The sequence below is a fragment of the Meles meles genome, chromosome 20, assembly GCF_922984935.1.
Source record: "Meles meles chromosome 20, mMelMel3.1 paternal haplotype, whole genome shotgun sequence".
NCBI classification, from domain to species: Eukaryota; Metazoa; Chordata; class Mammalia; order Carnivora; family Mustelidae; genus Meles; species Meles meles.
Genome location: NC_060085.1, coordinates 27,029,191 through 27,053,362, shown reverse-complemented (window position 1 = coordinate 27,053,362; position 24,172 = coordinate 27,029,191). Strand labels below are relative to the sequence as shown.

Sequence of the window (24,172 nt, the reverse complement as noted above, 5' to 3'; positions counted from 1 at the left end):
ACTTCCAAATAGCATCCCAAAAGGAAGCCCAGAGAGATCCCGATTTTGAGCACTGGGTTGCCTAAAATGTCAGGCTCTGAAGGCAATGAGGTCTACTAATTTGGCATCACATTTGATTGATTTATTCTGAGGACGTATGAAAAGAGTTTAAAAGACTATATGAAGGAGCGCCTGGGTGGCTCAGTGGGTTAAGCCTCTGCCTTCAGCTCAGGTCATGATCCCAGGGTCCTGGGATGGAGCCCCCGCATAGGGCTCTCTGCTCAGCAGGGAGCCTGCTTCACCTCTCTATCTGCCTGCCTCTCTGCCTACTTGTGATCTCTCTCTCTCTGTCAAATAAATAAAATATAAAAAGAAAAAGACTATAAAAAAGGCCACTGATTAAAAAGCGGAGGCTCAGGCACCTGGGTGGCTCAGTGGGTTAAAGCCTCTGCCTTCGGCTCAGGTCATGGTCCCAGGGTCCTCGGATGGAGCCCCTCATCGGGCTCTCTGCTCAGCAGGGAGCCTGCTTCCCCACCCCTCTGCCTGCCTCTCTGCCTACTTGTAATCTCTGTCTGTCAAATAAATAAATAAATAAATCTTTAAAAAATAAAATAAAAATAAAAAGTGGAAGCTCAATAATCCAAGCCACAAAAGGAAGATCAAAACCATCTGTGTTATGGCAGGTAAAGATTCTGACTCACTCATCTACACCTCAGGAAACGGAAGACCTCAGAATCCCACAGAACAAAAGCTCAATGAAATCTGGAGCTATCTAGCATACCACCAGATCTCCAGCATGTGTCTGACACACAGTAGGTACACAACACATTTTCTCAAATTAATGAGAGCTGCTGAATAAATAAACTGGGTAAGAATACAGTTTCCAGGGGCGCCTGGGTGGCTCAGTGGATTAAGCCGCTGCCTTCAGCTCAGGTCATGATCTCAGGGTCCTGGGATCGAGTCCTGCATGGGGCTCTCTGCTCCGCGGGGAGCCTGCTTCCTCCTCTCTCTCTGCCTGCCTCTCTGCCTACTTGTGATCTCTCTCTCTGTCAAATAAATAAATAAAATCTTAAAAAAAAAAAAAGAATACAGTTTCCAGGGGCGCCTGGATGGCTCAGTGGGTTAAAGCCTCTGCCTTCAGCTCAGGTCATGATCCCAGGGTTCTGGGATCGAGCCCCGCATCGGGCTCTCTGCTTCACGGGGAGCCTGCTTCCTCCTCTCTCTCTGCCTGCCTCTCTGCCTAGTTGTGATTTCTCTCTGTCAAATAAATAAAATATTAAAAAAAAAAAAAAGAACACAGTTTCCAAAAATCAAAGGTTCAAAGAGAGAACTATTTTTGGTAAAGATCTCAACATGTAATATTATCTTTTCCAGATTAAAAAAAATTGTGTTATGCCTCAAATACCACTAAAATTATCTTTTGTTTCTCAAGAACAAAATATACCAAATGCAGAGTAAATGGGCCTAGATTCAGATGAGCCCCACAAAAGAGTATTTTAAAAGGAGAAAATGGAGATGAAGCGTTAGCACACTATAGCACACTGACCAGCAAAAACCTGATATGCATATTTGATAACAACCCTCTCCAAAACTGTCGGTTTCCTCTGGTTTCTATTTCAGCTAGGTAAGCACTTTTTCAGTCTATTGATTTTTAGAAGTTTTCCCTTTCACATCACCAAGAACATCTCTATTTCCCTTGTCTTCTCTTCAGTAGCCCCAACTTTCCCATAATTCACCTGTACCGGCTTTTTATTCAAATTCCTTTTGTTTGGAAAATCCTTCCCTTTCCTCCCACCCGAGCTGAAAGCATCCTCCCTAACTATAGTCCCTTTGGATTTTATGGAAGTTTCATTTCCTTGCAGCAGAGACCTGGTCTATTTCCTGAAGCCAAATTCATTGTGCTCCATAAAAGTGAAAATAAAATCATTCAAACCACAGTCAGGAACAGAATCACTTACCAATCTGTACCCTCTCTGCCAGTTTCTCATGCAAATATGCCTTTCTCGCAGTGACCTTGTGTTCCCTCCATCCTGGCATCTGTATTTTCCAACCCACAGAATGTTTCCCTCCCAAGTCCATAAATTTTAAATCCTATGTAACCTAAAATTTTCTGCTGTAAATTCTGTTTCCCAAAGCTAAACAACCTTGGTAAAGGGAAGGAACCATGGACAGAAATTAGCTATTTACGATAATAACACTTTATCATGTTTAACACTTTGAATGTTATTTCACCAGGAAGTGAAGAGATGGAAGAAGAAAGAAATGCCCTTTAGGAATACTTCATAAAGATTGTTTCATCTGATCTTTGTAACAACCTTGGAAGGCAGGCAGAGCACACATTTATTACCCTCTTTACAACATCAAAATACACATCAAAAAGTTAACCTTCTTATGATTTGCCCAACCAATGTCCACAGACTAGCAAGTATCTGCCCAAAACTATATTAACGTCTTGCCTCTTCCAGCTCAAAGGCTGTCCACTACATACTCTCTCTCTCTGTTTCTATCCTACAGCCAAGGAGCAACATCCATTTTTCAGCATTTCAGAGGGAGGACTGCCCTGACTTTTGGGACACCGTCTCCCTTCAGCTGACAAATAGGAAAGTCACCTTCAGTTTTCCCAATAGAAAACAATGCTCTTTTCTTCCATATGCCACTACTAACAACTACTTCTTTCCAAAATAATTTCCAACAGTTCCTGTTTTAAAGGGACTTACTCATAAGGGGCTAATAATCCAGAAAGTCTGCATCAGCATATGATTTTCTCAATAAAGTTCAGGGCTGATGCAACATTTCCCACTCTCCAATTCTACAGCTAAAATGACAAGAACATAGAACAGTCAAAAATTGCGCAAGACAATGCTACAGTGTTTTTTATTCCACCACATCTGTCTCTATGGGTCTTCTGTGAGTCACTATCTTTTGTGATCAGTCATCATTATAGGGACTCCCATTCTCTAATTATTTTATTTCTTAAAGAAAAGCTCGGCAGTAGAAATGGAATCTTATTACACCTTTCACTACCTTGCTGAAGCACTGACCCCCTTAACTTAGCATCTTAGATGCCACATTGTTCCAATTTTCACCACTACTGTTTTACACAAACAAAAAAGAGGCAAAGTAAGGTTGCAATTCATTTGTTTATTCATTCAACAAACACATATGAAATCCTATCTGACATCAGGATCTGGGACCCAAAATTAAGCACCTGTCCCTCCTCTCATAGCCTGGTGGAGAGGAAAACTGAAAAAGTGATTACAGAATAAACTAATCTAGGTCAAGGTGGAAGTGAGTACAGGGCTTGGGGCAGTGGCCATCATGGAATGCTTCCTGGAAGAAGAGATCTGTGAGTACTTATAAGCATCTCTTTAATTTCAACACAAAATAAACCTAAAAGACTTAACTCTCCTCCTCGGAAGTTTGAACGATTTACGTGCCAAAAGTCAAGTTAAAAATCTAATTTAATAGCAGAATTTATTCTTGACTACCTGCCCTAAATTTCAACCTTTAACCCATACTCCCACAGGTATACATTACAAAGGGTAAAAATTCTGTCCAACACAGTGCCTTCTCCCAAGTCTGTAAAAGAGGATTAAAGATAAATGAGAAAATGAAATACATTTTTTAAATGTATAATCATCTTCCTAACTGGAAATGAACACTCTGAACAATCCAAACCCTACAAAGCATGGCTATTGGAAGAGGAAACTGAGGTTCAAAAAAGTCCCACTTTAATACAACAGAATAAAAGATCTCTTTGAAGTCACCAGAACAGCTTGAACAAAAAGAGAAACAGAAGGCTATTGTGGGACTTTAGCCTCCAGATGATGAACCCTAAACACACTGCAATGGTAAACAAACAAGCCTCAGAGCTAGAATCTGATTTGGTGACCTGACAAAACACTACAATTTAAGGAATCTCTCTCTCCCCATTCATTATTTCCCAAACGAAGTCCTACTGGCTGACAGCTCCTGTTTTTCTGCTGGTTTCTAGGTTTATTGCTTGTAAATTATAATGCACAGTGTTCTTAAAAAAAAAAAAAAAAGGTACAGGCAAATGAAAACAATCCTGGTTTTAAAGACCCATAAAAGACAGTATATGTAACAAATGAACTCTGTCTGTGTTTACTATGAGGACCTATTACTCCTTTATGCTACTCTGGTGAATTTTAAACTCAAATGAATGCTACCACTGCCCACTAAAGAGCAGGTTAGAGGAGGGAAGGTGCACACTCATACACCTGCCTCAGCAGGACCCCAGACTGCCTCCCTCACCGCTTCCCAGCGCCTAGGCCAAGCAACTACCCAGCAACTGGGGAGGCAGACACCAGCCATTTACATTCTGTTATCCCAAGAAGTAGGCTCTAAAGTCACACTTATTTGGCCAGACACATCCACATCGCCGCCACTCAGCTACCCAGCCGAAGGGAGGAAAACTCGGCGGCCCCAGAGAGAAGGCTGGCGGCGGGCAGAAGTGAAGGAGAGGGTCCTGGTTGTTCCCTTTACTCCGCCTGGCCAAGGTGGGCCCGGGAATCCTACAACTCGCAGCGGCACCACCGAGCCCTTCCTCCTGCTTGGCCCAGGGGGCTGAGATCCCCACCCCCGGCCCCTACAGACCTGAGTTCACCTGGGCCCCGGGGCCCCTGACCCAGAGCCACTGCCACGGCACTACCCTCCCGGCCTGGGCCGCCGACCCCCGGCCCCGCTCTCCGTCCGGGAGACCCTGCCCAACCCGCGCGGGGCCGCCGAAGCCCTCTCGCCGCCCGGGGCCGCCCCGCGCCGCCCGACCGACCGGCGGGCCGCGCACCGTGTGGGACTGCAGGCTCTGGCTCGCCTCGATGGCTGCAGTCAGCGGCACCGTGTCGTCCAGCAGCACCTTGCCGGCTGGCGGCTTCTCCATGAAGGCCATCCCCGGACGCCCGTCCGCCACCGCCTCTACACCAAGAGCAGGAACCAGGCGCGCCGACTCCCGCCGCCCGCCCGGCTCCGCCGCCGCCGCTGTCAACACGCGCCGCCCCACGCGCCGCCGCCACCCGCCGCGCCCGCGGGGTCCTAGCGCCGGCAGTCTCGCTGCCCACGCTGTCAACACTGGCCGCCCTTCCCGCCGCCGCCTCCCGCGGGGTCCTAGCGCGATACTATCACAGTCGCCGCAGCCCTGGACCCGCGTTTCCAAGCTCCTCGTAGCCGCCCGCAGACCCGGTACCCTCAGCATCCAGCATCAGACCTGGGACACTCCACCCCAAGCCACCACGTCCAGAGATCCTCAGATCCGAAGACATGGCATCCTGCGCCCTGCGATCCAGGAAATCTCCGGCCCAAAGATTGCCAAACCAAGCCTCGCAACGTTGGGCTTTTCACTTTAGGCCCTCGAAGCCGGGACTAACAGACTTGAGACTTTTACAGCTGGACCTTTCCCACCCAGACCTCCCAGGCCCAAGGAGCCTAAGCCAGAAAAGGGACCTTCAGGATGAGACTCTCAGTCCGAGCCCTGCAGACCCAGAAACTTTCTAAAACAAGCCCCTAAGATTCAGGTTTTACTGAACCCTTGATCCTAGCTTTTCAGACCCAAGAACCTAAGAGCTAGGTCCTCAGAATTGAAACCCACAGTTGGTGCCTTCGGACCTCAGAACCCTCAGACCCAAGTTCTTGGAACTGGGGATCCTAAAATCCATGCCTCAGTCCAGGACTCCAATCTCCACCCTTGCCCCCAGCCACAAAAGCCTTGTCAAAAAGAAAACCATAGACCCAAAATGGAGTCACTTATGCTAGGCCACATCACCAAACCAGAACTTACTATCTAACCTAACTGTGGTTTCAAATTCTCCCAGAAATGTAGTTTTAACAGTCAGTCAGGAATTTAATGGCCGGCCCGGGTGAGGTAATCTGACCCGCAGACTCTCCATCCCCCCCCCCCTTCACCCCCACCAAAGGAAGATGAGGTAATTTGCATGGTAAGACCCTCTGCCCTTTCCCCTAAGGGAAAGTGACCCTGCCTGAAATAATCCTTTCTTTTGCTAATAACTTCCTTGCCCCACCCTCCTTCCTATTAAAAACAACAACAAAAACAACAACAACAACAACAACAACAACCAAAAATCTTCCTTTTTGTTCAGCTCCTCAGAGGTCCTTTCTGCTTGCTAGATGGGATCTTGCCTGAGTATGAATCACTTAATAATGCCTATTAGATCTTCAGACTTAGTTGGCTGAATTCTTTTAACAGCCTTCACCCCTGAAAACTCTCAACCAAGATCCTGCAGACTTAGGATCTTCCGTCCCACTGTACTGGCTCCAAGAACCTCAACCCCAGAGCCCCAGAGCTTGGAGATCAACTTCCCAGCACCACGTTTGCCCCTCACAGTCTTTCTGAAACCAAGGTCACAATACTGGCACTCCCCCTGCCACCCAGTCCTCTCCCCCCACCCCACCCCTGGAATCCCACCCACACCTCTCTTTCCAAGGGCTGCATCCCAGAACAGTGGAGTTAGACTTGGAATCAGAGGACCAGGATCACTGGGGCTCTGGTATTTACCAACTGTGTGACTTTGAATAAGTTACCCAACCTCTCTGAGCCCCAGCTCCCTATCTGCAAAATGGAGATACTACTACCTATATGGAAAGGTTAGGATGTGGAATGCAGTTGGACAGGAAGGGACTTAGCACATTTTTGCTTAATAATATTTGTTAACTTCCTTCCCCTACAGTTCACAGAATGGAGAGTTTCTCTTAAATTTGTCTCCCCTAGATTTTTGCATTTTAGACAAGAGAATAAAGTTTCAGGGCACCTGGGTGGCTCAGTCATTAAATGTCTGCCTTCTGCTTGGGTCATGATCTTAGGGTCCTGGGATGGAGCCCCGCATCAGGCTCCCTGCTCAGTGGAAAGCCTGCTTCTCCCTCTCCCCCTCTCCCTGCCTGTATTCCCTCTCTCGCTGTCTCTCTCTCCCTGTCAAATAAATAAAGTATTTTTTAAAAAGAGAGAATAAAGTTTCTTGGTAACTGCCCCCCACCACCACCATTAGACATGACAGCAAAGGCCTAGACAGTATCCAAAGAATACCCTCTCCAGATCTTGAGCTTACAGCGATTATTGGGCAAGTAGCCACAACAGATCGACATGCGAAAAGGGAAACAAGGAACTTCACGATTCAGTCCTAATATAATCAGAATTCCAGTATTCAGTTTTTGTCTCCGTGTGTTTAAAAACAGCAGTCTACTAAACCACAACCATGTATCATTTATCATTTCAACTTTTTCTTCTTTTTTAATTTTTATTTTTTATTTTCATTTTCTTGAGAGGAAGGGGCAGGAACAGAGGAAGAAGAAGAGGGAGAATCTTAAGCAGGCTCCCTGCTTAGCACTGAGCCTGCCATGGGGCCCAATCTCACGACCTTGAAGATCATGACCTGAGCCAGAATCAAGAGTTAGTCACTCAACCAAAGGAGCCACCCAGGTGCCCCTCCACTTTTTACTTCCATTTCTTTAAAGCAAATTGATTATTTCATTGCCACAATCACAGAAACCGAAATTCTGCTTGAATCATAATTCCTTTCATAATGTGGACGGACCAAGATAAGGCCTTCTCAAATACTGCTGGTGGGAGTATAAATTGGTCCACCTTTCTGAAAGACATTTATTCAACAATAATTTACAGAGTACTTACCACGTAATAATTACCTTACCCAGTGCTAGGAGCTGGGATTTGACAGTACATATCAAGGACTTTGAAAATGTTCTCACCCAGTAATCACACATTTGGAAGGGTAGCCTAAAGAAATAATGGAAATCAGTGCAAATAAATAGCATGCAATGATGAATATCTAACAATAGGGAATTGGACAAATCATGGGGCAATCATAAGTAGAATATTTTGCAGTGATTAAAAATCAGATTATCAAAAGGTATTTAATAATGTTGAGAAATTCTCTTGATGTAATAATGAGTGGGTAAAAACAGTATGTGCACTTGTAGGATCCCAAGTTTTTAACGTGTTTATATAGAAAAACAACAAGGAAAAACACTAAAATATTAATTGAGGGTCTCTAGGAAGGAATACCTTCCATTTTTATGCTTTTCTGTATTTCCCAAAATGTCTCTAATGAAAATATTTACTTGTATGATTACAAAAAAAATAATATACAATCGAGTTGCAAAGTTTGTAAAATAACAACCTTGTCTAAGTTTCCCTCACTGGGGAAAAGAAACTGAAAGCAAGAAAACGGATATAGGATGGAATGATGCCAGAGACTAACTCTCAATCAGACTTTCCCTTTCTCTGGAAATTCTCACCTGAAGTAGGCCCTCAGAGTAAGTGCTACGCGAGCCTTATCATTTCATTTTCATCTGCCCAAATCAGTGCCTTATCAGTGATCCCCTGAGGATCCTGAATTTAACTGGATCCCTAAATCCTCTGGAGACCAGGCCCCAAAACTTGTGACAGCTTTTGAAGTGGCCCGTGCTGATTGTGGAGAAACCCTCCCCAGGCCAGAGCTGATCTAAATCCAATCAGCTTTGCTTCCAGCCTCAGACCCAGCAAAGCGAGTGAGTTATATATACCTTGATTTTTGCCACATACACAACTACTCAGGCTAGCAGGGGGAAAAAAATAGATTTATATCCCTATATGTTGCCAAATGTGTAGATGGCCCACAGGTTGTTTAACAACTTGGCATTTGGCCAGGCTAAAGATAATGAGGATGCTTTAGCGAGGTTGCTTCCAGACCTGGCAACTGTTCTACAAAAGCAAATCACAGAAGCTTGTGAAAAATTCAGTGCTTCCTAAGCAGCATTGCCTCCCAACTCAAAATTATTTTTTAAGAATTTATTTAGTTATTTGACAGAGAAAGAGCAGGAGAACACAAGCAGGGGAAGTAGCAGAGGGAGAGGGAAAAGCCTGCTCCGTGGTGAGAAGGAAGCCTGGTGTGGGGCTCAGTCCCAGGACCCTGGGATCATGATCTGAGCTCAAGGCAGTTGCTTAACCAACTGAGCCACCCAGGCACCCCTATTTTATTTCTTTAAATATTCATGATCTGGATAGAAAACAATAAAATTTGATCAAACCCACATTTGATCATTTTTCTTTCCCTTTGATGTTTGCTATCATATCACAGAGGAATTTTGCCCAGGGTTTGAAAGAAGGTCATACACAGCTAAAAGCCACCCTAGAAATTGATTGTGGCCTAGAAATTGACTGTTTGTGGGGCCTCCTATTAATCCTGTTCTATTTATGTAGTGTCAACATCAGTCTTGGGTTCTCTTAGGATTTTGAACTTAAATAGTTTCTTGTAGTTGATTTTGGTCCAACCCAACATTTCTCTGAAGATGTTGAGAATTCTTGTCTCTGCTTTGCTTGTGATCCAAATGAAGGCAAGCCAAGAACAAATGAAGGCAAGCCAAGAACAAAGAAAGTAAAACATCTGGGACCTGGGAGATCCTGCAACCCAAGAGTCATTTCACAGCACTCCCATTCTGCTCAGATACAGCCAGTTAATAAATTATGCCAACACATGAGGCATTCAGAGGGGTCCAGCTGCTCAGAATGACAGTCAACCCTTGCTAGAGTATGTTTTAATATAAAAACTTAATAGATATAATTTAATAGCAATTTTCTTTCTGAGTAAATTGGTCTCAGAATCATACTTGAAGAACATAAAAGAAAAATGACTAATAATTCAGCACCAAATGAAGGCCTATGGTTACCTAAGAGGTACCGTTGTGCATATAGCAATTTCTTCTTTTTCTAGATGAATACGCAAGTCAGGTCTGCAAGATGAATGGAGGCTGTGCTGAGGCTTTCTTTCTGCTGCTACTCAAGATTTGCTGCTCAGAAAAAGAAATGAGTGGCATCTCACCAATATGGAAATGTTTCTAATAGAATATAAAAATCTGTTAAGCAATTTTCCAGTACATTAGGCTGAAATTACTTAAGATGGGTATATCTTTCTGTAGCAATCAAACATGACATAAATTGTAGTCTTACAATGCCCCTATGTGGAAAGTGCTAGTACAATTTGGCCTGCTGTTTTAGTCGGTGCTTTCATACCCACTTCCACCTATGACCTAGTACCATCAGGGTACTACTACTCTCAATGATCCTGGAGAGGATTTCCTAATTTGAGGGTCACTCCTGCTTTCATCAGAAGAGCCACATTCTTTTTGGCATCTCCCACAGGGCTCAAAGTGAAACCAACCACCAGGCAGTTTCCCTTAGAGCCAGCTTTCACAAAGCATGAGTGGCTGGAGCAGCTCTGAGTAAAAATAAGAAGTCATCATTGACAGAGAAGTATCCCTTCTTGCTTACTTCTCTAGTCCAACCTGGTACTGATTTATGGAGACCAAAGGAGACCAGGGTATTCAGGGACCATTTTAAAAAATGAAAACGGGTCATATTGAGAAGCTACTTTTGAATTACACAGTATCAGTGACCAGCCAGGCCTGACATTCCCCTTTTCCCCACCAAACTTGGCCTACACATAACCTTTCACCTTTAGAATAACCCTTTTGATGATTCTGCTCTGAAGACAAGTTATCACTGAAGGTCAACTGAGAAAAAGGGTAGGTGATGGTTACGGGTAGAAGCCATCAAGTAACAGTATATAGGAAAATGCTGCAACTGTAGCAGGAAGTGAGATCTAGCACATTTTGAATATAAAGAGAATTCTATAGAATCGTGGTTCCAAATACTGTAATGCCACATGACGCGATACTATAACAGAAGCTAACAGTACTCCAGTAATGGGAACGTTATGAGACCCACAGGGAGATGGAGCAAAGAAATGCTTTGGCACCAGGCAGGTCCCCATTTGCATCCTGCTCTACCACATACTGGCTGTACAGCCTTGGGCAAGTCACACAGCATCAGTCTATTTCCTTGCCTATAAAATGGGACATTAATTCACGAAGTTTTCAAAGACTAGAGTTAATGTAGAAAACTGGCTCAGTGGGGCGCCTGGCTGGCTCAGTTGGTGGAGCCTGTGGCTCTTGATCTCGGGGTTATAAGTTTGAGCCCCACATTGGGTGTAGAGATTACTTAAAAATAAAATCTTAGGGGCACTGGGGTGACTCCGTTGGTTGAGTGTCTGACACTGGGTTTCAGCTTCGGTTCAGATCATGATGTCAGGGTTAGGAGACTGAGCCCTGTGTCAGGCTCTGGGCTCAGTGTGCAGCCCGTTTGAGAGTCTCTCTTCCTCTGCCCCTCCTCTACTCACACTTTCTAAAAATCTTTAAAAAAAAAAAAAAAAAAAAAAGGCGGGGGCAGGGGCACCTGGGTGGCTCAGTTGTTAAACGTCTGCCTTTGGCTCAGTCATGATCCCAGCATCCTGGGATCGAGCCTTACGAGCCCCACGTTGGGCTCCCAGCTCGGCAGGGAAGCCTGCTTTTCCCCTCCGACTCCCCCTGCTGTGTTCCCTCTCTTGCTGTGACTCTGTGTCAAATAAATAAATAAAAATTTTTTTAAAAAGGGGGAGGTAGAAATTTGAAGAAAAATGGTAGCTACTATTATTAACGATCATATCACACTCCATTTATGGACCTAGTCCATAGAGACCTAGTTCATAGAGTGCTACTAGAACCAGAGAATGAGTTCTACGGGAACAGACAGTCATGGCTTTGAGTCTGTATTTTGTGCTTCAAGATTCCATTTTTTTCCCCAACACTGTATCAGTTTGAGCTTGTGTAGCCTTCCCCTATGAATAAGTCTTCCTGTGCATCTGAGCCACACTGCTGCCCATTCTCAAACTCATGAGAACAGCATCCTTGCTTCTCACACTGATTTTAGTATTTTCATCTCACCAACTAGAATATGGTACAATAGTCAACAGTTTAAAAATACCATTTATACACATCATTGCCCTCTAGAGCCTAGAATGATTTTTTTCTAGTAATCTGCTTAATTTATCCCCTTGACGCTAAAAAAAAATCTAGTTACTGATCCACCAGCCAAAAAAACCTTTTCCCAGGAAATGGAGGTTGATCTCACAATGACTCCTGCTCTATCTTCCTGATCAAAGCATCTAACTGTATGTAATCAGAACCACCATCTAAAGTCACAGAGCAGGGCGCCTGGGTGGCTCAGTGGGTTGGGCCTCTGCCTTCAGCTCCGGTCATGATCTCAGGGTTCTGGGCTGGAGTCCCGCACCAGGCTCTCTGCTCGACAGGGAGCCTGCTTGCCCCCTCTCTCTCTGCCTGCTTCTGATCTCTCTCTGCCAAATAAATAAATAAAACTTAAAAAAAATAAAGTCACAGAGATTTGGATGTTCTGTTATAGATTATCTTGAAAGTGTTGGTTGTGTTGGGATGACCACTCAGTACAAACGTATTAGATGCGTTTCCTCTTCGGTGTCCAACTTTTTAAAAAAATACTGATTACATTTTCAATATCCCTCAATTCTTAAGAACGTGGACTCCACAGCGTTCCTTATACTTTTTATTTATAATATCTTTACAATAAACATGTATTATTTATAAAGGGGAGAATCCAGTGTTTTCAAGGGAGGGAGAAAATACTCTGATTACTAAAATAAAAATTTTGCATTCCAACTCTATTCCAGGTTTAGACTGATTAACATCTGGAAAAATGGGGTGCCTGGGTGGCTCAGTGGGTTAAAGCCTCTGCCTTTGGCTCAGGTCATGATCCCAGGGTCCTGGGACCAAGCCCCGCATTGGGCTCTCTGCTCCGCGGGGAGCCTGCTTCACCCTCTCTATCTGCCTGCCTCTATGCCTACTTGTGATCTCTTTCTCTGTCAAATTAAAAAAAAAAAATCTTGAAAAATGAGTCTTTCACCTGTTTAATTGTGGGCTAGTTTGCTTTAAACTTGGGAAAACCTCTAGCCTCATTCACAGGGAGAATGGATGGGCGGCTGGACTTTGCACTTAGCTATTTGTACCTAGCATCTCCAACAGTCCTGTGTGGTAGGAGTTGTCATCTCTGTTATATTACGTGAGATTGAGAGAGTTTACATAAATGAGTCCAAACGTGCACGTAAGCCCTTCTCTAATCACAGGGAAACCATCCGAAAGGCAAATGCCACTGAAGATGGAACGAGGAGCCATTGCAGTGTAAATAGTAACAAATTACAATAAACTCTGACCCAGAAACTGCTGAAGGACAGGCTCTCAGTACCTGGACTGGCAGAAGGTAGGTGTTAAAAAATGACCTGACTTCTGCTGCTGCCTTCAGTAATTAAATGCTAGTTATATTTAAAAAAAAAAAAAAAATGCTAGATATAAATTCAGTGACAAACTTACTCTGTACAGATAGAGGCAGGTTTGTTACTCAAATGCAAATCTAACTACATGTGAAATCCTAGAAGTAGAACCTTTGGCCAGATAAACTTCCTGGTATTTTTTCCATTTTAAAAACCTAGACAGACGATGAATATACTCAAGTTTGTGTGATACATAAAACCAAATTGGACAGTGGACCTTGGAACGCCCCTCTACCTGCTCCCCTCCCCCAACACAGGCTTCGAGGTCTAAAGCCATCCCTCGGGGAAGAGCAGCAATCCCTTTTCCTCAGAGGCTCTAGAACAGTATCACTGGCACCTGAATGTGCATCTTTAAACACAGTTCAGGACTGGGGAGTTTCTGGGACCATAACTTTAACCCAGCCTTCCATAACAGTCTTTTTACTTTCTGTTACAAAACATGACACGGCAATGACAGCTATGAATCGTTTCAGCCTTTTCACCTCTGCGGAAGCTAAAACAATTTCTCCAACATATAAAGGAGCTGGAAAGCTAATTTCCTGTGAAAGTAACACACAGCCTGGCCCTGGCATTTTAGTTCCCAGGAGAGCGGAAATCAGTCCATTGACCAAAACTCCATGTACAATTGTCTTTCCAAACTTGGTGTGTTTTGCAAAATCTTCATTTAAATGCAAAGGATTGACATCCCCCGTTAATTCTGAAAAGGCAGCCACGTCCCTGTGTGTGAAAACCCTGCTGAGTTCAGCCCGGTCTCCAACTCTGACGTGCGTCTGCTCAACGTGCTGCCGGCTCACCACTGGTTGGCTCAGGCAGATTCTCCTCTGAACCCCAACCCACCACAGACGATGGCGGGAAATTACTGGGAACATCTTCAGCACTGTCAAATTCCGGCAATCGGAGCTTTTAAACGGCTTCAGTCTTCAGACAGCTTATTATCACCAAAAAGTGCTTTTGAGAGTAGAGGAATGTTTCTGCAATTGAAGATTATTCAATCCAATACTAGTTCCCTACTATTACCAGATAAGGCGAGCAGAAATGGAGAAACCTGTAAGAGAAAGAAAAAAGTTAAGGAAATCTGCCGAGAAATTGCTCTGCAACACAGGGCATGTGGAAACGTGCCTAGTTTCCTAGAGTAAGCGAGGCTGATGTAATGGCCTCTCAAAGAGCACCCTTAGAGGTAGCCTCAAATACCTAAGTGTTCTTAATAAGTTTAGAGTCTTCTAATATTTTAGGCACTAGGCATTAAGCAACAAATGGAAAATTAAGACTCTTCCACAAGAGTTCCAAGTTTCATCCCCAAACATCTCCTATACAATCTAAAATCTAAGTGCTTTCTCTCACACCTCCAGAAGCAATGTAGTCCTTATTCCTCCCCACTGTTCCACGTGGATAATTTTAACCATATTAGATTTATACAAACAAAAAATGGGGTATGTATTAAAAAAAAACAGTTTGAGGGGTGCCTAGGTGGCTTAGTCAGTTGGGTGTCTGACTCTTGACTTTGGCTCAGGTCAGGATCTCAGGGTCTTGGGATTGAGCCCTATGCTGGGCTCCTCGCTCAGCATGGAGTCTGCTTGAGATTCTTTCCCTTGCCTCTCCCTTCGCCCCTCCCCCACAAGCTCATTCTCTCTCATGGGCCCAGCACGCTGGGGCCCGAACTCTGCTTCGTTCTCTCTCATAAATAAATCTTTTTTAAAAACAGAAAAATAAAAAGCTGTTTGACCCCTACTCAGCTTTGTTTGGAATATGTGAAGGAAGTCTTTACCTGAATGACTCTGAAAGCACATTTCTTGCCTTTATAGGATCCTAACAGAGTCAAAGAGCTCCACAACTTGACGAGACCACTGTAGAGAGATCAACAATGAATGCATAAGGATTTTTCTCTGCGACATCTCACTAGTACTTTTGTGATGTGCCATACAGTTAAATTAGTTCTAAAAAACCTAATTTAAATGGGAAAACTTGAGTAGATGTGCTGCCAAAGAGAGCCCTAAATGAGAAAACTTTAAAAGTAAAAGCACAGTATATCATAGGCAGAGAATAAAATGAACCTCAATTAGGAATGTTTCTAAAATACAAATTTTTAAGTTTGCAACCATGGCCATCAATTGGGAAACACAATAGTTGTAAGCAAATCATGAGTTTTGTTCTTTATGTCTAAGCTCCTGGTGGATAAATGTTCGTATCCTTCCCAGTTTAAACTTCCAAACACTACTCAGAGCTCACATGACAAACCTCTTCTTAGAGAAGAGTATTTTTGCTCTATTTCTCCATCCATGTCTCTCCTCTGTTATACTACAAAGGTGCCTCTGTCTGTCATACCTGCTACATATCCTCAAGATGGCTGACAGGGTCTTCTCTTCATAGGTTAGGACATCCAAGGGTAAGGCTGCATCAACCTAAGTATGGAAAAATACTATTAGCAGACTATTATTGTCACTATTTATTATTATTATTATTATTTTTAAAATTTTATTTAGAGAGGGAGGGAGAGAGGGAGATAGGAAGAGAGAGAATACAAGCAGGGGGAGTTGGAGAGGGAGAAGCAGGCTTCCCACTGAGCAAGGACCCTGAGGTGGGGCTCCATCCCAGGATCCTGGGATTATGACCCAAGCTGAAGACAGAAGTTTAACAACTGAGCCACCCAGGCTCCCCTCGAAATTTATTTTTTTAAGGTAATCTCTACCCAATGTGGGGCCCGAACTCACAACCCCGAGATCAAGAGTCGCATGCTCCAGTGATTGAGGTAGCGGGGTACCTTCTACCATCATTGTTCTTTTTTTTTTTTTTTTAGATTTTATTTATTTGACAGAGAGAAATCACAAGAGAGGCAGGCAGAGAGAGAGGAAGGGAAGCAGGCTCTCCGCCGAGCAGAGAGCCCGATGAGGGACTTGATCCCAGGACCCTGAGATCATGACCTGAGCCGAAGGCAGCGGCTTAACCCACTGAGCCACCCAGGCGTCCCCATTGTTCTTTTTTTAAAAAAAGGATTTTATTTATTTATTTGGAGGGCACCAGAGTGGCTCAGTCATTAAATGCCTGCCTTCAGCTCAGGTCATGAACCTAAGTTCCTGGGATTGAGTCCCACATTGGGCTCTCTGCTTGGTGGGAACCCCGCCTGCTTCTCCCTCTTCCACTCCCCCTGCTTGTGTTCCCTCTCTCGCTGTCTCTCTGTCAAATAAATAAATAAAATCTTAAAAAAAAAAAAGATTCTAATTATTGGAGAGCAAGCTAGAGAGAGAAAAGAGAGAGAGAAAGAGAGCAAGCATAAGCAGGGGGAGGAGCAGAGGGAGCAGACTCCCTGCTGAACAGGGAGCCTAACACAGGGCTCCATCCCCGGATCCCGGTATCATGACCCAAGTCGAAGGCAGATGCTTAACAGACTGAGCTACCCAGGAGCCCTCATCATCACTAGTCTTAAAGTCTTACAACTAATCCTATCAACTGTTTTTCTCCTCTAAAAAAGCAGTATTTTGTTTAGTGGTGCTGTAGTACTGGGACTGCTTATTTATAATTATCCCTGTCTGGAATGTTCTTCCTGTAACTCTTCATGACTCTTTACCCTTCAAGTCTTCGTTTAAATCATTCCATCCCTGGGGGCACCTGGATGGCTCAGTTAGTTGAGCAGGAGACTTTCAATCTCAGGGTTAAAAAAGAAAAAGTTCCATCCCTGATCCCCAGCTCAACTGCCTGCTAGGCTGTTTCACATACAGAAATCATCTAGTTCCTCTCTCATAACATTCTTCATTCTAGAACCAGGTATTATACCTGATAGAAGGTGCACACTTTTCTCTTAAACTTTTTATTTTGAAAAATTGGAATCACAAGTTACAATTTATTTTACAGGAAGGTTCTATGCGTCCCCGGTAATACAGTATCAAACCCCAAAACCTAAAATTGATAAACCAGTTTATTCAGATTTTGCCAGTCATACATGCACTCATATTTGTCTGTGCATGTGTGTGCGTGTGCATATTTCTATGCAATCTTCCCACACAGAGCGTTTCATGCAAACACTATCATCACCACCAAGATGGTATCTCATCTGGTGAGATGCCATCACCAGAATTAGATCATCACATGGCCGCTCTCCTTCTACCTTGTTTTAGTCACACCCACTCCTCCCCCCGAACCCCTAACCATGTATCTTTCTCCAGATTATATAATTACTTCCTTCAGGAGCATGATACAAATGGGATCACCCAGAATATTAACTTTTGGGATTAGCTTTTTCACTTAGCATAATTCTCTGGAGATTCGGTTAAGTTTTTATGTGTATCTACAGTTTGTTCCTTTTTATTACTGATTATATTCTATGGTATGAATATATCATGAATGTTTAACCACTCACTCACGGAAGGACATCTGGCTTATTTCTGCTTTTGGGCTCTTACAAATAAAGCTACGATGAACACTCACATACAAGTTTTGTGTGAACATGAAGTTTTCACTTCTCTAGGACAAATGCCTAGGTGTGTAACTGCTGGGTAGTAGAGCATATGCATGTTTAGTTGTTTTTAGAAACTGTCAAATGGTATTCCAAAGTGTCTGTGCATTTTGCATTCCCATTAGCAATGAAGGAGTGACCCAGTTACTTCACATCCTCACCAGCATTTAGTATTATCACTATTTTTTTTAATTTTTATTTTCAGTTGTTCTATTAGGTGTGTAGTGATACCTCACTGTTTTTATTTTTTATTTACTTTTCTTTAAAAGATTTTATTTATTTATTTGACAGAGAGATCACAAGTAGGCATAGAGGTAGGCAGAGAGAGGAGGAAGCAGGCTCCCTGCTGAGCAGAGAGCCCGATGAGCCCCAGGACCCTGAGATCATGACCTGAGCTGAAGGCAGAGGCTTAACCTACTGAGCCACCCAGGCGCCCCTATTTACTTGTTTTTTAAAGATTTTATTTTTAAGTAATCTTGACACCCAACATAGGGCTCAAACTCACAACCAAGAGTCAAGAGATCAAGAGTCTCATGATCCACCAACTGAGCCAGCCAGGTGCCCCACCCCCATTTTGTTTTATGGGGTTTTTTTTGAGCTTATTGTGTTGTTGTTGTTTTTAAATTTCATTTGTTTATTTGAGAGAGAGACAGTGAGAGAGAGCATGAGAAAGCAGAAGGTTAGAGGGAGAAGCAGACTCCCCATGGAGCTGGGAGCCCGATGCGGAACTCGATCCCGGTACTCCAGCATCACGACCTGAACTGAAGGCAGTTGCTTAAGCAACTGAGCCACCCAGACACCCTGAGATTATTGTGTTTTTAATGTGTGTTTCCCTAATGGCTAATAATGCTGAACATCTTTTCATTCATGTGCTTCTTTGTCAACAGTACATCTTTTTTTCTAAAATGTCTATTTGTGTCTTTTACTCACTTTCACAAGTTGAAATGTTTGGTCTTCTCTACTATGGAGTTTTTAGAGTTTGCTTTATTTTATTTTTATTTTTTAAAAGATTTTTCATTTATTTTTGAGACAGAGAACAAGCATGCATGGGGGGAGCAGAGGGAGAAGCAGACTCCCTGCAGAGCAGGAAGCCCGATGCGGGGCTCAATCCCAGGACCCTGGCATGGTGACCTGAGCCAAAGGCAGACGCTTAACTGACTGAGCTACGCAGGTGCCTGAGAGTTCTTTATATATTTTAGATATGTGGTTTGCAATTAGTCTCCCCCAGTCTGCATTTGTCTTTTCATCCTCTTAACTGAGTCTGCTATGGAGTATATGTTTTTAATTTTAATGAGATGCTCACCAGATTTTGATTTGATAAAATATATGAATAAGAAAATAATTTCCTGAATCATCTTTGTTCTCTCAAAATTCTGCTTATTTTCAAGTAAATGCTAACACGGGACTACTCAGTGTGCTGGTCTGTGATAAAATAAGAGGCTATAACACAATGTATATCAACAATATCACTAAGTACATTGTTTAGTTCAGCTCAGGTTTTTAAAAAAGTTCATTTAATTATTTATTTATTTTTAGTAATCTCTACACCAGCGTGGGGCTCTAACTCATGATTCTAAGATCAAGCATTGCAAGCTCTTCTGAGAGCTCACCTCAAGGTTTGCTTACAGAGACTTTCTCAGTAAAGGAAGGAGTGTGCTGATTTTGGTGTGAGTTACAAATCTTCACAATGGGCAAAAAAACTGCATGGGGCACCTGGGTGGCTCAGGCAGTTATGCGTCTGACTCTTGATTTTGGGTCGGATTGTGATCTTGGGTCCTGAAGCTGAGCCCTGGGTGGACTCTGTGCTCAATGTGGAGTCTGCCTGGGGTTCTCTTTCCCTCTCTCTCTGCTGCTCCCCCTGCTCTCACACACCCTCTCTAAATAAAGAAAATCTTAAAAAAAAAAAAAAAAAGCAAAAACCCCAAAAAACTATTTGCAGGTTGTCAGTCTGGGCCACACTGTGTGTAGCACGGCACTAAAACATTTGCCTAACAAGTTCCTTGTCAAATACACAAAGGCGTATTAGAACAGACCTACCCCAAACTCATCATTTCTGAAAGCCTGCTTCCACAGTGTCAAGTATGTTTCTAAAGTTTTAAAATAAGCATTTGGAAAAGCACTGTTTCGGTATTTCTTACGAAAATCTTAGGAATGTTCAATCTACCAAGTGATTCATACCTCCCCAAAGAGGTCCTTCAAGGCTGAAATAAGCAGCTGCTTGAACTGTGCAGCATTCAGTCCAACCCCACGATCCTGAAATTCTCTACAAAAACATTAAAAAGAAAAAAAGTATTAAATTTCATACTATTAGATTCATAAAAATGTAATCACAAATAGACCTAAAGAGACTGAACTTACAGACAGACTTTCATATAATGGTACTCAGAGGGATTTTTGTAAACTATTCTTTCGTATGTGGTGGCTGGGGTTCGCATCTTTTCCAAAGCTGAACACATCTAGAAATTAGAAGTCAAGAGGGCTACAAATTAGCAAGGTACAAGCTGTTTTTCACTCCCCACCCCCCATTTTTTAAATGAGAATTTTTTTTTTAAGATTTTATTTATTTATTTGACAGAGATCACAAGTAGGCAGAGAGGCGGGCGTGGGTGAAGGGAGCAGGCTCCCCGCTGAGCAGAGAGCTTGATTTGGGGCTCGATCCCAGGACCCTGAGACCATGACCTGAGCTGAAGGCAGAGGCTTAACCCACTGAGCCACCCAGGTGCCCCTTGATTTTTTTTTTTAAAGTAAGCTCTACACCCAGTGTGGGGCTTGAACTCACGACCCTGAGATCAAGAGTCGCATGCTCTACCAACTGAGCCAGCTAGGCATCCCAGACCCATTTGATTTTTTTTCAAGCTTATTATTTATTTAAGTAATCTCTACATCCAAAGTGAGGCTTGAACTCATGACCCTGAGTTCAAGTCACATGCTCCTCTGACTGAATGAGCCAGGCACCCCTTGCCTTTCTTTCTTTCTCCCCTTTTTTTTTTTAACCCATTTGATTTTTAAAAGAACTCCTAGCATAGTAATTCATTTATTTCTGGTCAAACCAAATTTACCCATAAAGATGCAAAGAAAAGATTTTCTATATGCCACACTGTTGTACTCTCAAATCCTAATAATATAATCCCAATGGACATTTTTCCTTACTAAGTACCTAGCTCTGTGCTAAAAGCCCCACATGCCTTAAGTCATAAGTTTTCAAAATGATCCCATGAGAAAAAGCTATTATTATTCCCACTTTCCCCCCAACCCATTTTTGAGAAGAGGACACTGAGGCTTGGCAAAGAGAGGTAACACTTGCCCACGGACACACAGATTCCAAACACTCCTGAGCCCCTCAAGACCACTCTGGTACAATGCCTCCTAATTTAAAAAAAAAAAAAAAGGGACACCTGGGTGGCTCAGTCAGTTATGCATCTGCCTTCAGCTCAGGTCATGATCCCGGGGTCCTGACATTCTGAGCATCGGGCTCCTTGCTCAGTGGGGAGCCTGCTTCTCCCTCTACATGCTGCTTCTCCTGCTTGTTTATGATCTCTCTCTGACCAATAAATAAAATCTTAAAAAAAAAATAGCATACAGGAATAAAATGTAGGATCTTCTTGTTTGCTCTCAGTCAACACAGAACACGAAGAGGAGAACGAGGAGTGGTAGCTCCTGTTCCATCCCATGCTGGATCTGCCTATTCTGTCTGAAGGTCAGGTGTATACAGAGCTATTTGGTAGCCCCTAACCCCCCCGCCAAAGGGCTGAACTTAAAGAGCAAGGGGTTTGAGAAGTGGGATTCCTGGAATGGACAATCAATATAATTTCTAATAGACCTGGATCCTTCAAGAATTCAGAACATGCTGGTCCCCTGGGGAGAATCTGTCACTGGCTCCACTCCTACCTCACTCTCCCTCTGGATAGCCTCTACTCATCCTTTGCATTTTAGCTTAAAGCTCACCTCTTCCAGGAATTTTACCTCCTCAAGAAAGCCTTCTTTTGGACACCTTATTCTAAATTAGATTCACTTGTTATGCAATCTCTTAATACTATTTGTTCAATATCTGGTTCCCCACTAAAGAAACTGGGAAACTGAGGTCCAACCAAAGCAAGGGACTTAGCTAAGGTCACATAGCTATAAACCAGCATTTACAAAACCTCTGCACCAGGCTCAGTTCCAACCACTCCTAGATGATATCTTCAGAGGAAAGAATTAGGGTCAAGGAGCTACATCCAAGCATCCACTTAGAAACATAGTTACTGTGTCTGGCACAGAGTAGGTATTCAATAAACACTTACTGAATGAGAAGTATTAGGCCTGTATGTTCAAGGATACCTTTGCTTTCAGGAAAGACTGGAGAAATAACCACCTGATGATTTTTTCCCAATCATTAGAGTCGTCCCTGGAGAATAGGGCCCTCAATCGCTTCATTCATTGTCTGGCACCTGATGGGTGTTTTTTTAAGAGTCATCATCAACCTTGATGGAGTTGGCTGTCTGAGCTAGGGGAATGAGACTTGGCCGGAGGCTCAGGATACCAATAACAATGAAGACTTTTTTGGAAATGGATAATGAAAATGGTTCCATAACAGTGTTAACATACTTTGCATCAATGGGCTGTACCCTTAAAAATGGCAATTTTATGTTATGTATATTTCACCAAAAAAGACTTAAGGAACAAGTGTTTACTGAGCAGTGACCTCCACAAAGGCCTCAGCCTCAGAGGCAGTGACATTATTGCCCTCTGCAGGCTGTCCCGAGATTAAGGGAGAGCATGTCTGGCCACCCCTCCTACAGCCAGGCTCACCATAACAATGAAAGAACTTCCATAGCTCTTGCTATCATCATCTTTGAAGCCAGCCTTTGTAATGGCTGTAGGGATGCTCATTAAGTGACTTATAGTCATAGGTGTCCCTAATTCCACCTGCTGCCCACTCTCCCCCAATCTAGTCTCTACAGCAGTCAGACTGAGCCAGTTAAAACCTATTGGAGCCCTCGCCATTCCTCTGCTCAAAACCTTGCAATGGTTCCCGTTTTATTGAGAGTAAACCCAAAGGACTTACAGGCCCTGCAAGGCCTTACCTGAATTGTACCGCTGCCTCCTCCAACAGCTCTGACCATGTTCCTTTTCTCAATCCCCTCCACCAGACTCGTAGCTCCTCCTCACACACCGTTCCCCTCCCGCTTCTGCGCCTCGCTCCTAGCTTTTCCGCACGCCGAGAATACTCCTCCTGCAGGTAACCAGATGGCTCGCTCCCTCGCTTCTTTCACGGCTTTGATCAACTCGCACCCCTCGATTTGGTCCTGTGGCTGTTCTGTGTAATACGGCAGCCCCTCCACGCCCCTGTTCTAGTTTTCCCCCACAGCACTTACCACCTTCTAACACAACTACGTAATACATTTATTCGCTTTGTACTTCCCTTCCCCACCCCAACAGAATGTACACTCCGCAAGAAACCGAGTTCTATCTTGTTCACGACTGTTTCGCAGATATCGAAAAGTGCATCACACACAGCATGCATCCAATATATAAGTTTTGGGCCAAGTCAATCATTAAAAAAAAAAAAAAGCTCAGTCCCCTACTGTTGGACTCTTTAGTTGTCTTAAACTTTTTTTTTTTTTTTAACAACCACCCGCCATTTATTTGGCGCCCACCTGGCGCCGGGCGCATGCGGTCAGCACACGTGATTCCGCTCACTCCTCGCAGCCACCATCTGCTGCCGAGACCCCGTTGTACAAATGCCCGTGGAGGCGCGAGGCCGGAGCTCGCCAGCAGCCCACTGCGTCCTAGGCCGGAGCAGGTAGGTATGTCAGACGGTCGCGCGCCGGCCGCCGTAACTCTCCGCTTGCGCATGCGCACCTGGCGTGCACGGGCATGCGTCACCAGTGTGGCCGACTGAGCTCAATCCCGGCAAAAAGCCGCTCTACTATGGGCTTCCGCTTACGTGCTTTCGGTCAGATTAACCTGATTTCCCTGATTTCTGTTCACTGCAAGAATCCACCAAAGCTGGGAGCTCCCCTGCAGTGGCCAGACCGTCCGGGCCCAGAAAACTCCGGGGTTACTTACGTTTGGCTCCTGTTTCGCCCCCCCCCCAAGGGTAATGGCTTGGCGCGGATATGACGTCACCGCGCGGCGTCCTCCTTGGAACGCGGGAGTGAATCCTGATCAGGAGCTCAGACTGGCTGAGCTCAGTGCCCCCTGGTGCCCACTCCAGAGAAAGCTCTGTGACCAAATGTGTGTATGGGGTACTGGACTCCGGACGTATTTATTCGTCCCAGGAGCTCGCCTTCATAGTCGTGCATTTATCCATGCATTCATTCACTCAGCTTTCTATGTAGCATCTTTTCTGCTGTGCATCTTCCATCAAGCACCCCAAGGACTGGAGCCACTCCTAATGTCCCTTGAGGCGCCCAGCCCATAGTAGGTTATCCATCTTGACATAAGCTCCCGATGGTCCTGTCTTTAGATGTAAGCCAGGTTTCATCTATGCATTTATTCATGCTGAGTCCCTATTATGTGCTGGTACTGGGAACCCAGCGGAGAACAAGAAGATATGGCCCTG

At 44.0% G+C, this 24,172-nt stretch overlaps 3 protein-coding genes across 12 annotated transcripts in view; all 3 read right to left on the bottom strand.

Annotated features, from left to right (window-relative positions):
- Positions 1–4,996, bottom strand: part of PXK (PX domain containing serine/threonine kinase like) — a 110,971-nt gene extending 105,975 nt beyond the window's left edge. For all 10 annotated transcript variants that reach the window (XR_006816427.1, XR_006816428.1, XM_045990314.1 and 7 more), the window contains exon 1: positions 4,787–4,996. Coding sequence is in view for 8 of the 10 variants with exons in the window: in XM_045990314.1 (XP_045846270.1) it covers positions 4,787–4,888 (102 nt within the window). In the remaining 2 variants the exon portion in view is untranslated. The remainder of the gene's footprint in view (positions 1–4,786) is intronic.
- Positions 4,997–12,850: 7,854 nt separating this feature from the next.
- HTD2 (hydroxyacyl-thioester dehydratase type 2) lies at positions 12,851–14,047 on the bottom strand. Its single transcript, XM_045992321.1, has one exon. It carries the CDS (start codon positions 14,045–14,047, stop codon positions 13,541–13,543), a length of 507 nt encoding a protein of 168 aa, XP_045848277.1. The 3' UTR covers positions 12,851–13,540.
- A 40-nt stretch (positions 14,048–14,087) lies between these two features.
- On the bottom strand, positions 14,088–23,530 carry RPP14 (ribonuclease P/MRP subunit p14). Its single transcript, XM_045992322.1, has 6 exons — positions 23,265–23,530; positions 19,984–20,081; positions 19,804–19,888; positions 15,501–15,577; positions 14,944–15,022; positions 14,088–14,223 (listed from the first exon to the last, which is right to left on the bottom strand). Exons 2-6 carry the CDS (start codon positions 20,079–20,081, stop codon positions 14,167–14,169), a joined length of 396 nt encoding a protein of 131 aa, XP_045848278.1. The 5' UTR covers positions 23,265–23,530; the 3' UTR covers positions 14,088–14,166.
- Between the last annotated feature and the right edge of the window lie 642 nt (positions 23,531–24,172).

What these genes read in the sequence shown, in the direction of transcription:
- HTD2 (XM_045992321.1), bottom strand. Translation starts at nt 14,047, where the DNA reads ATGTTCCCAGTAATTTCCCGCCATCGTCTGTGGTGGGTTGGGGTTCAG.
- RPP14 (XM_045992322.1), bottom strand. Translation starts at nt 20,081, where the DNA reads ATGTGTTCAGCTTTGGAAAAGATGCGAACCCCAGCCACCACATACGAA. An exon ending in TGAAGGACCTCTTTGGGGAG is followed by an intron (nt 15,578 to 19,803) that starts GTATGAATCACT and finishes TTCCATACTTAG; the next exon opens with GTTGATGCAGCCTTACCCTT. An exon ending in GTGCTTTCAGAGTCATTCAG is followed by an intron (nt 14,224 to 14,943) that starts GTAAAGACTTCC and finishes TTTCTCTTACAG; the next exon opens with GTTTCTCCATTTCTGCTCGC.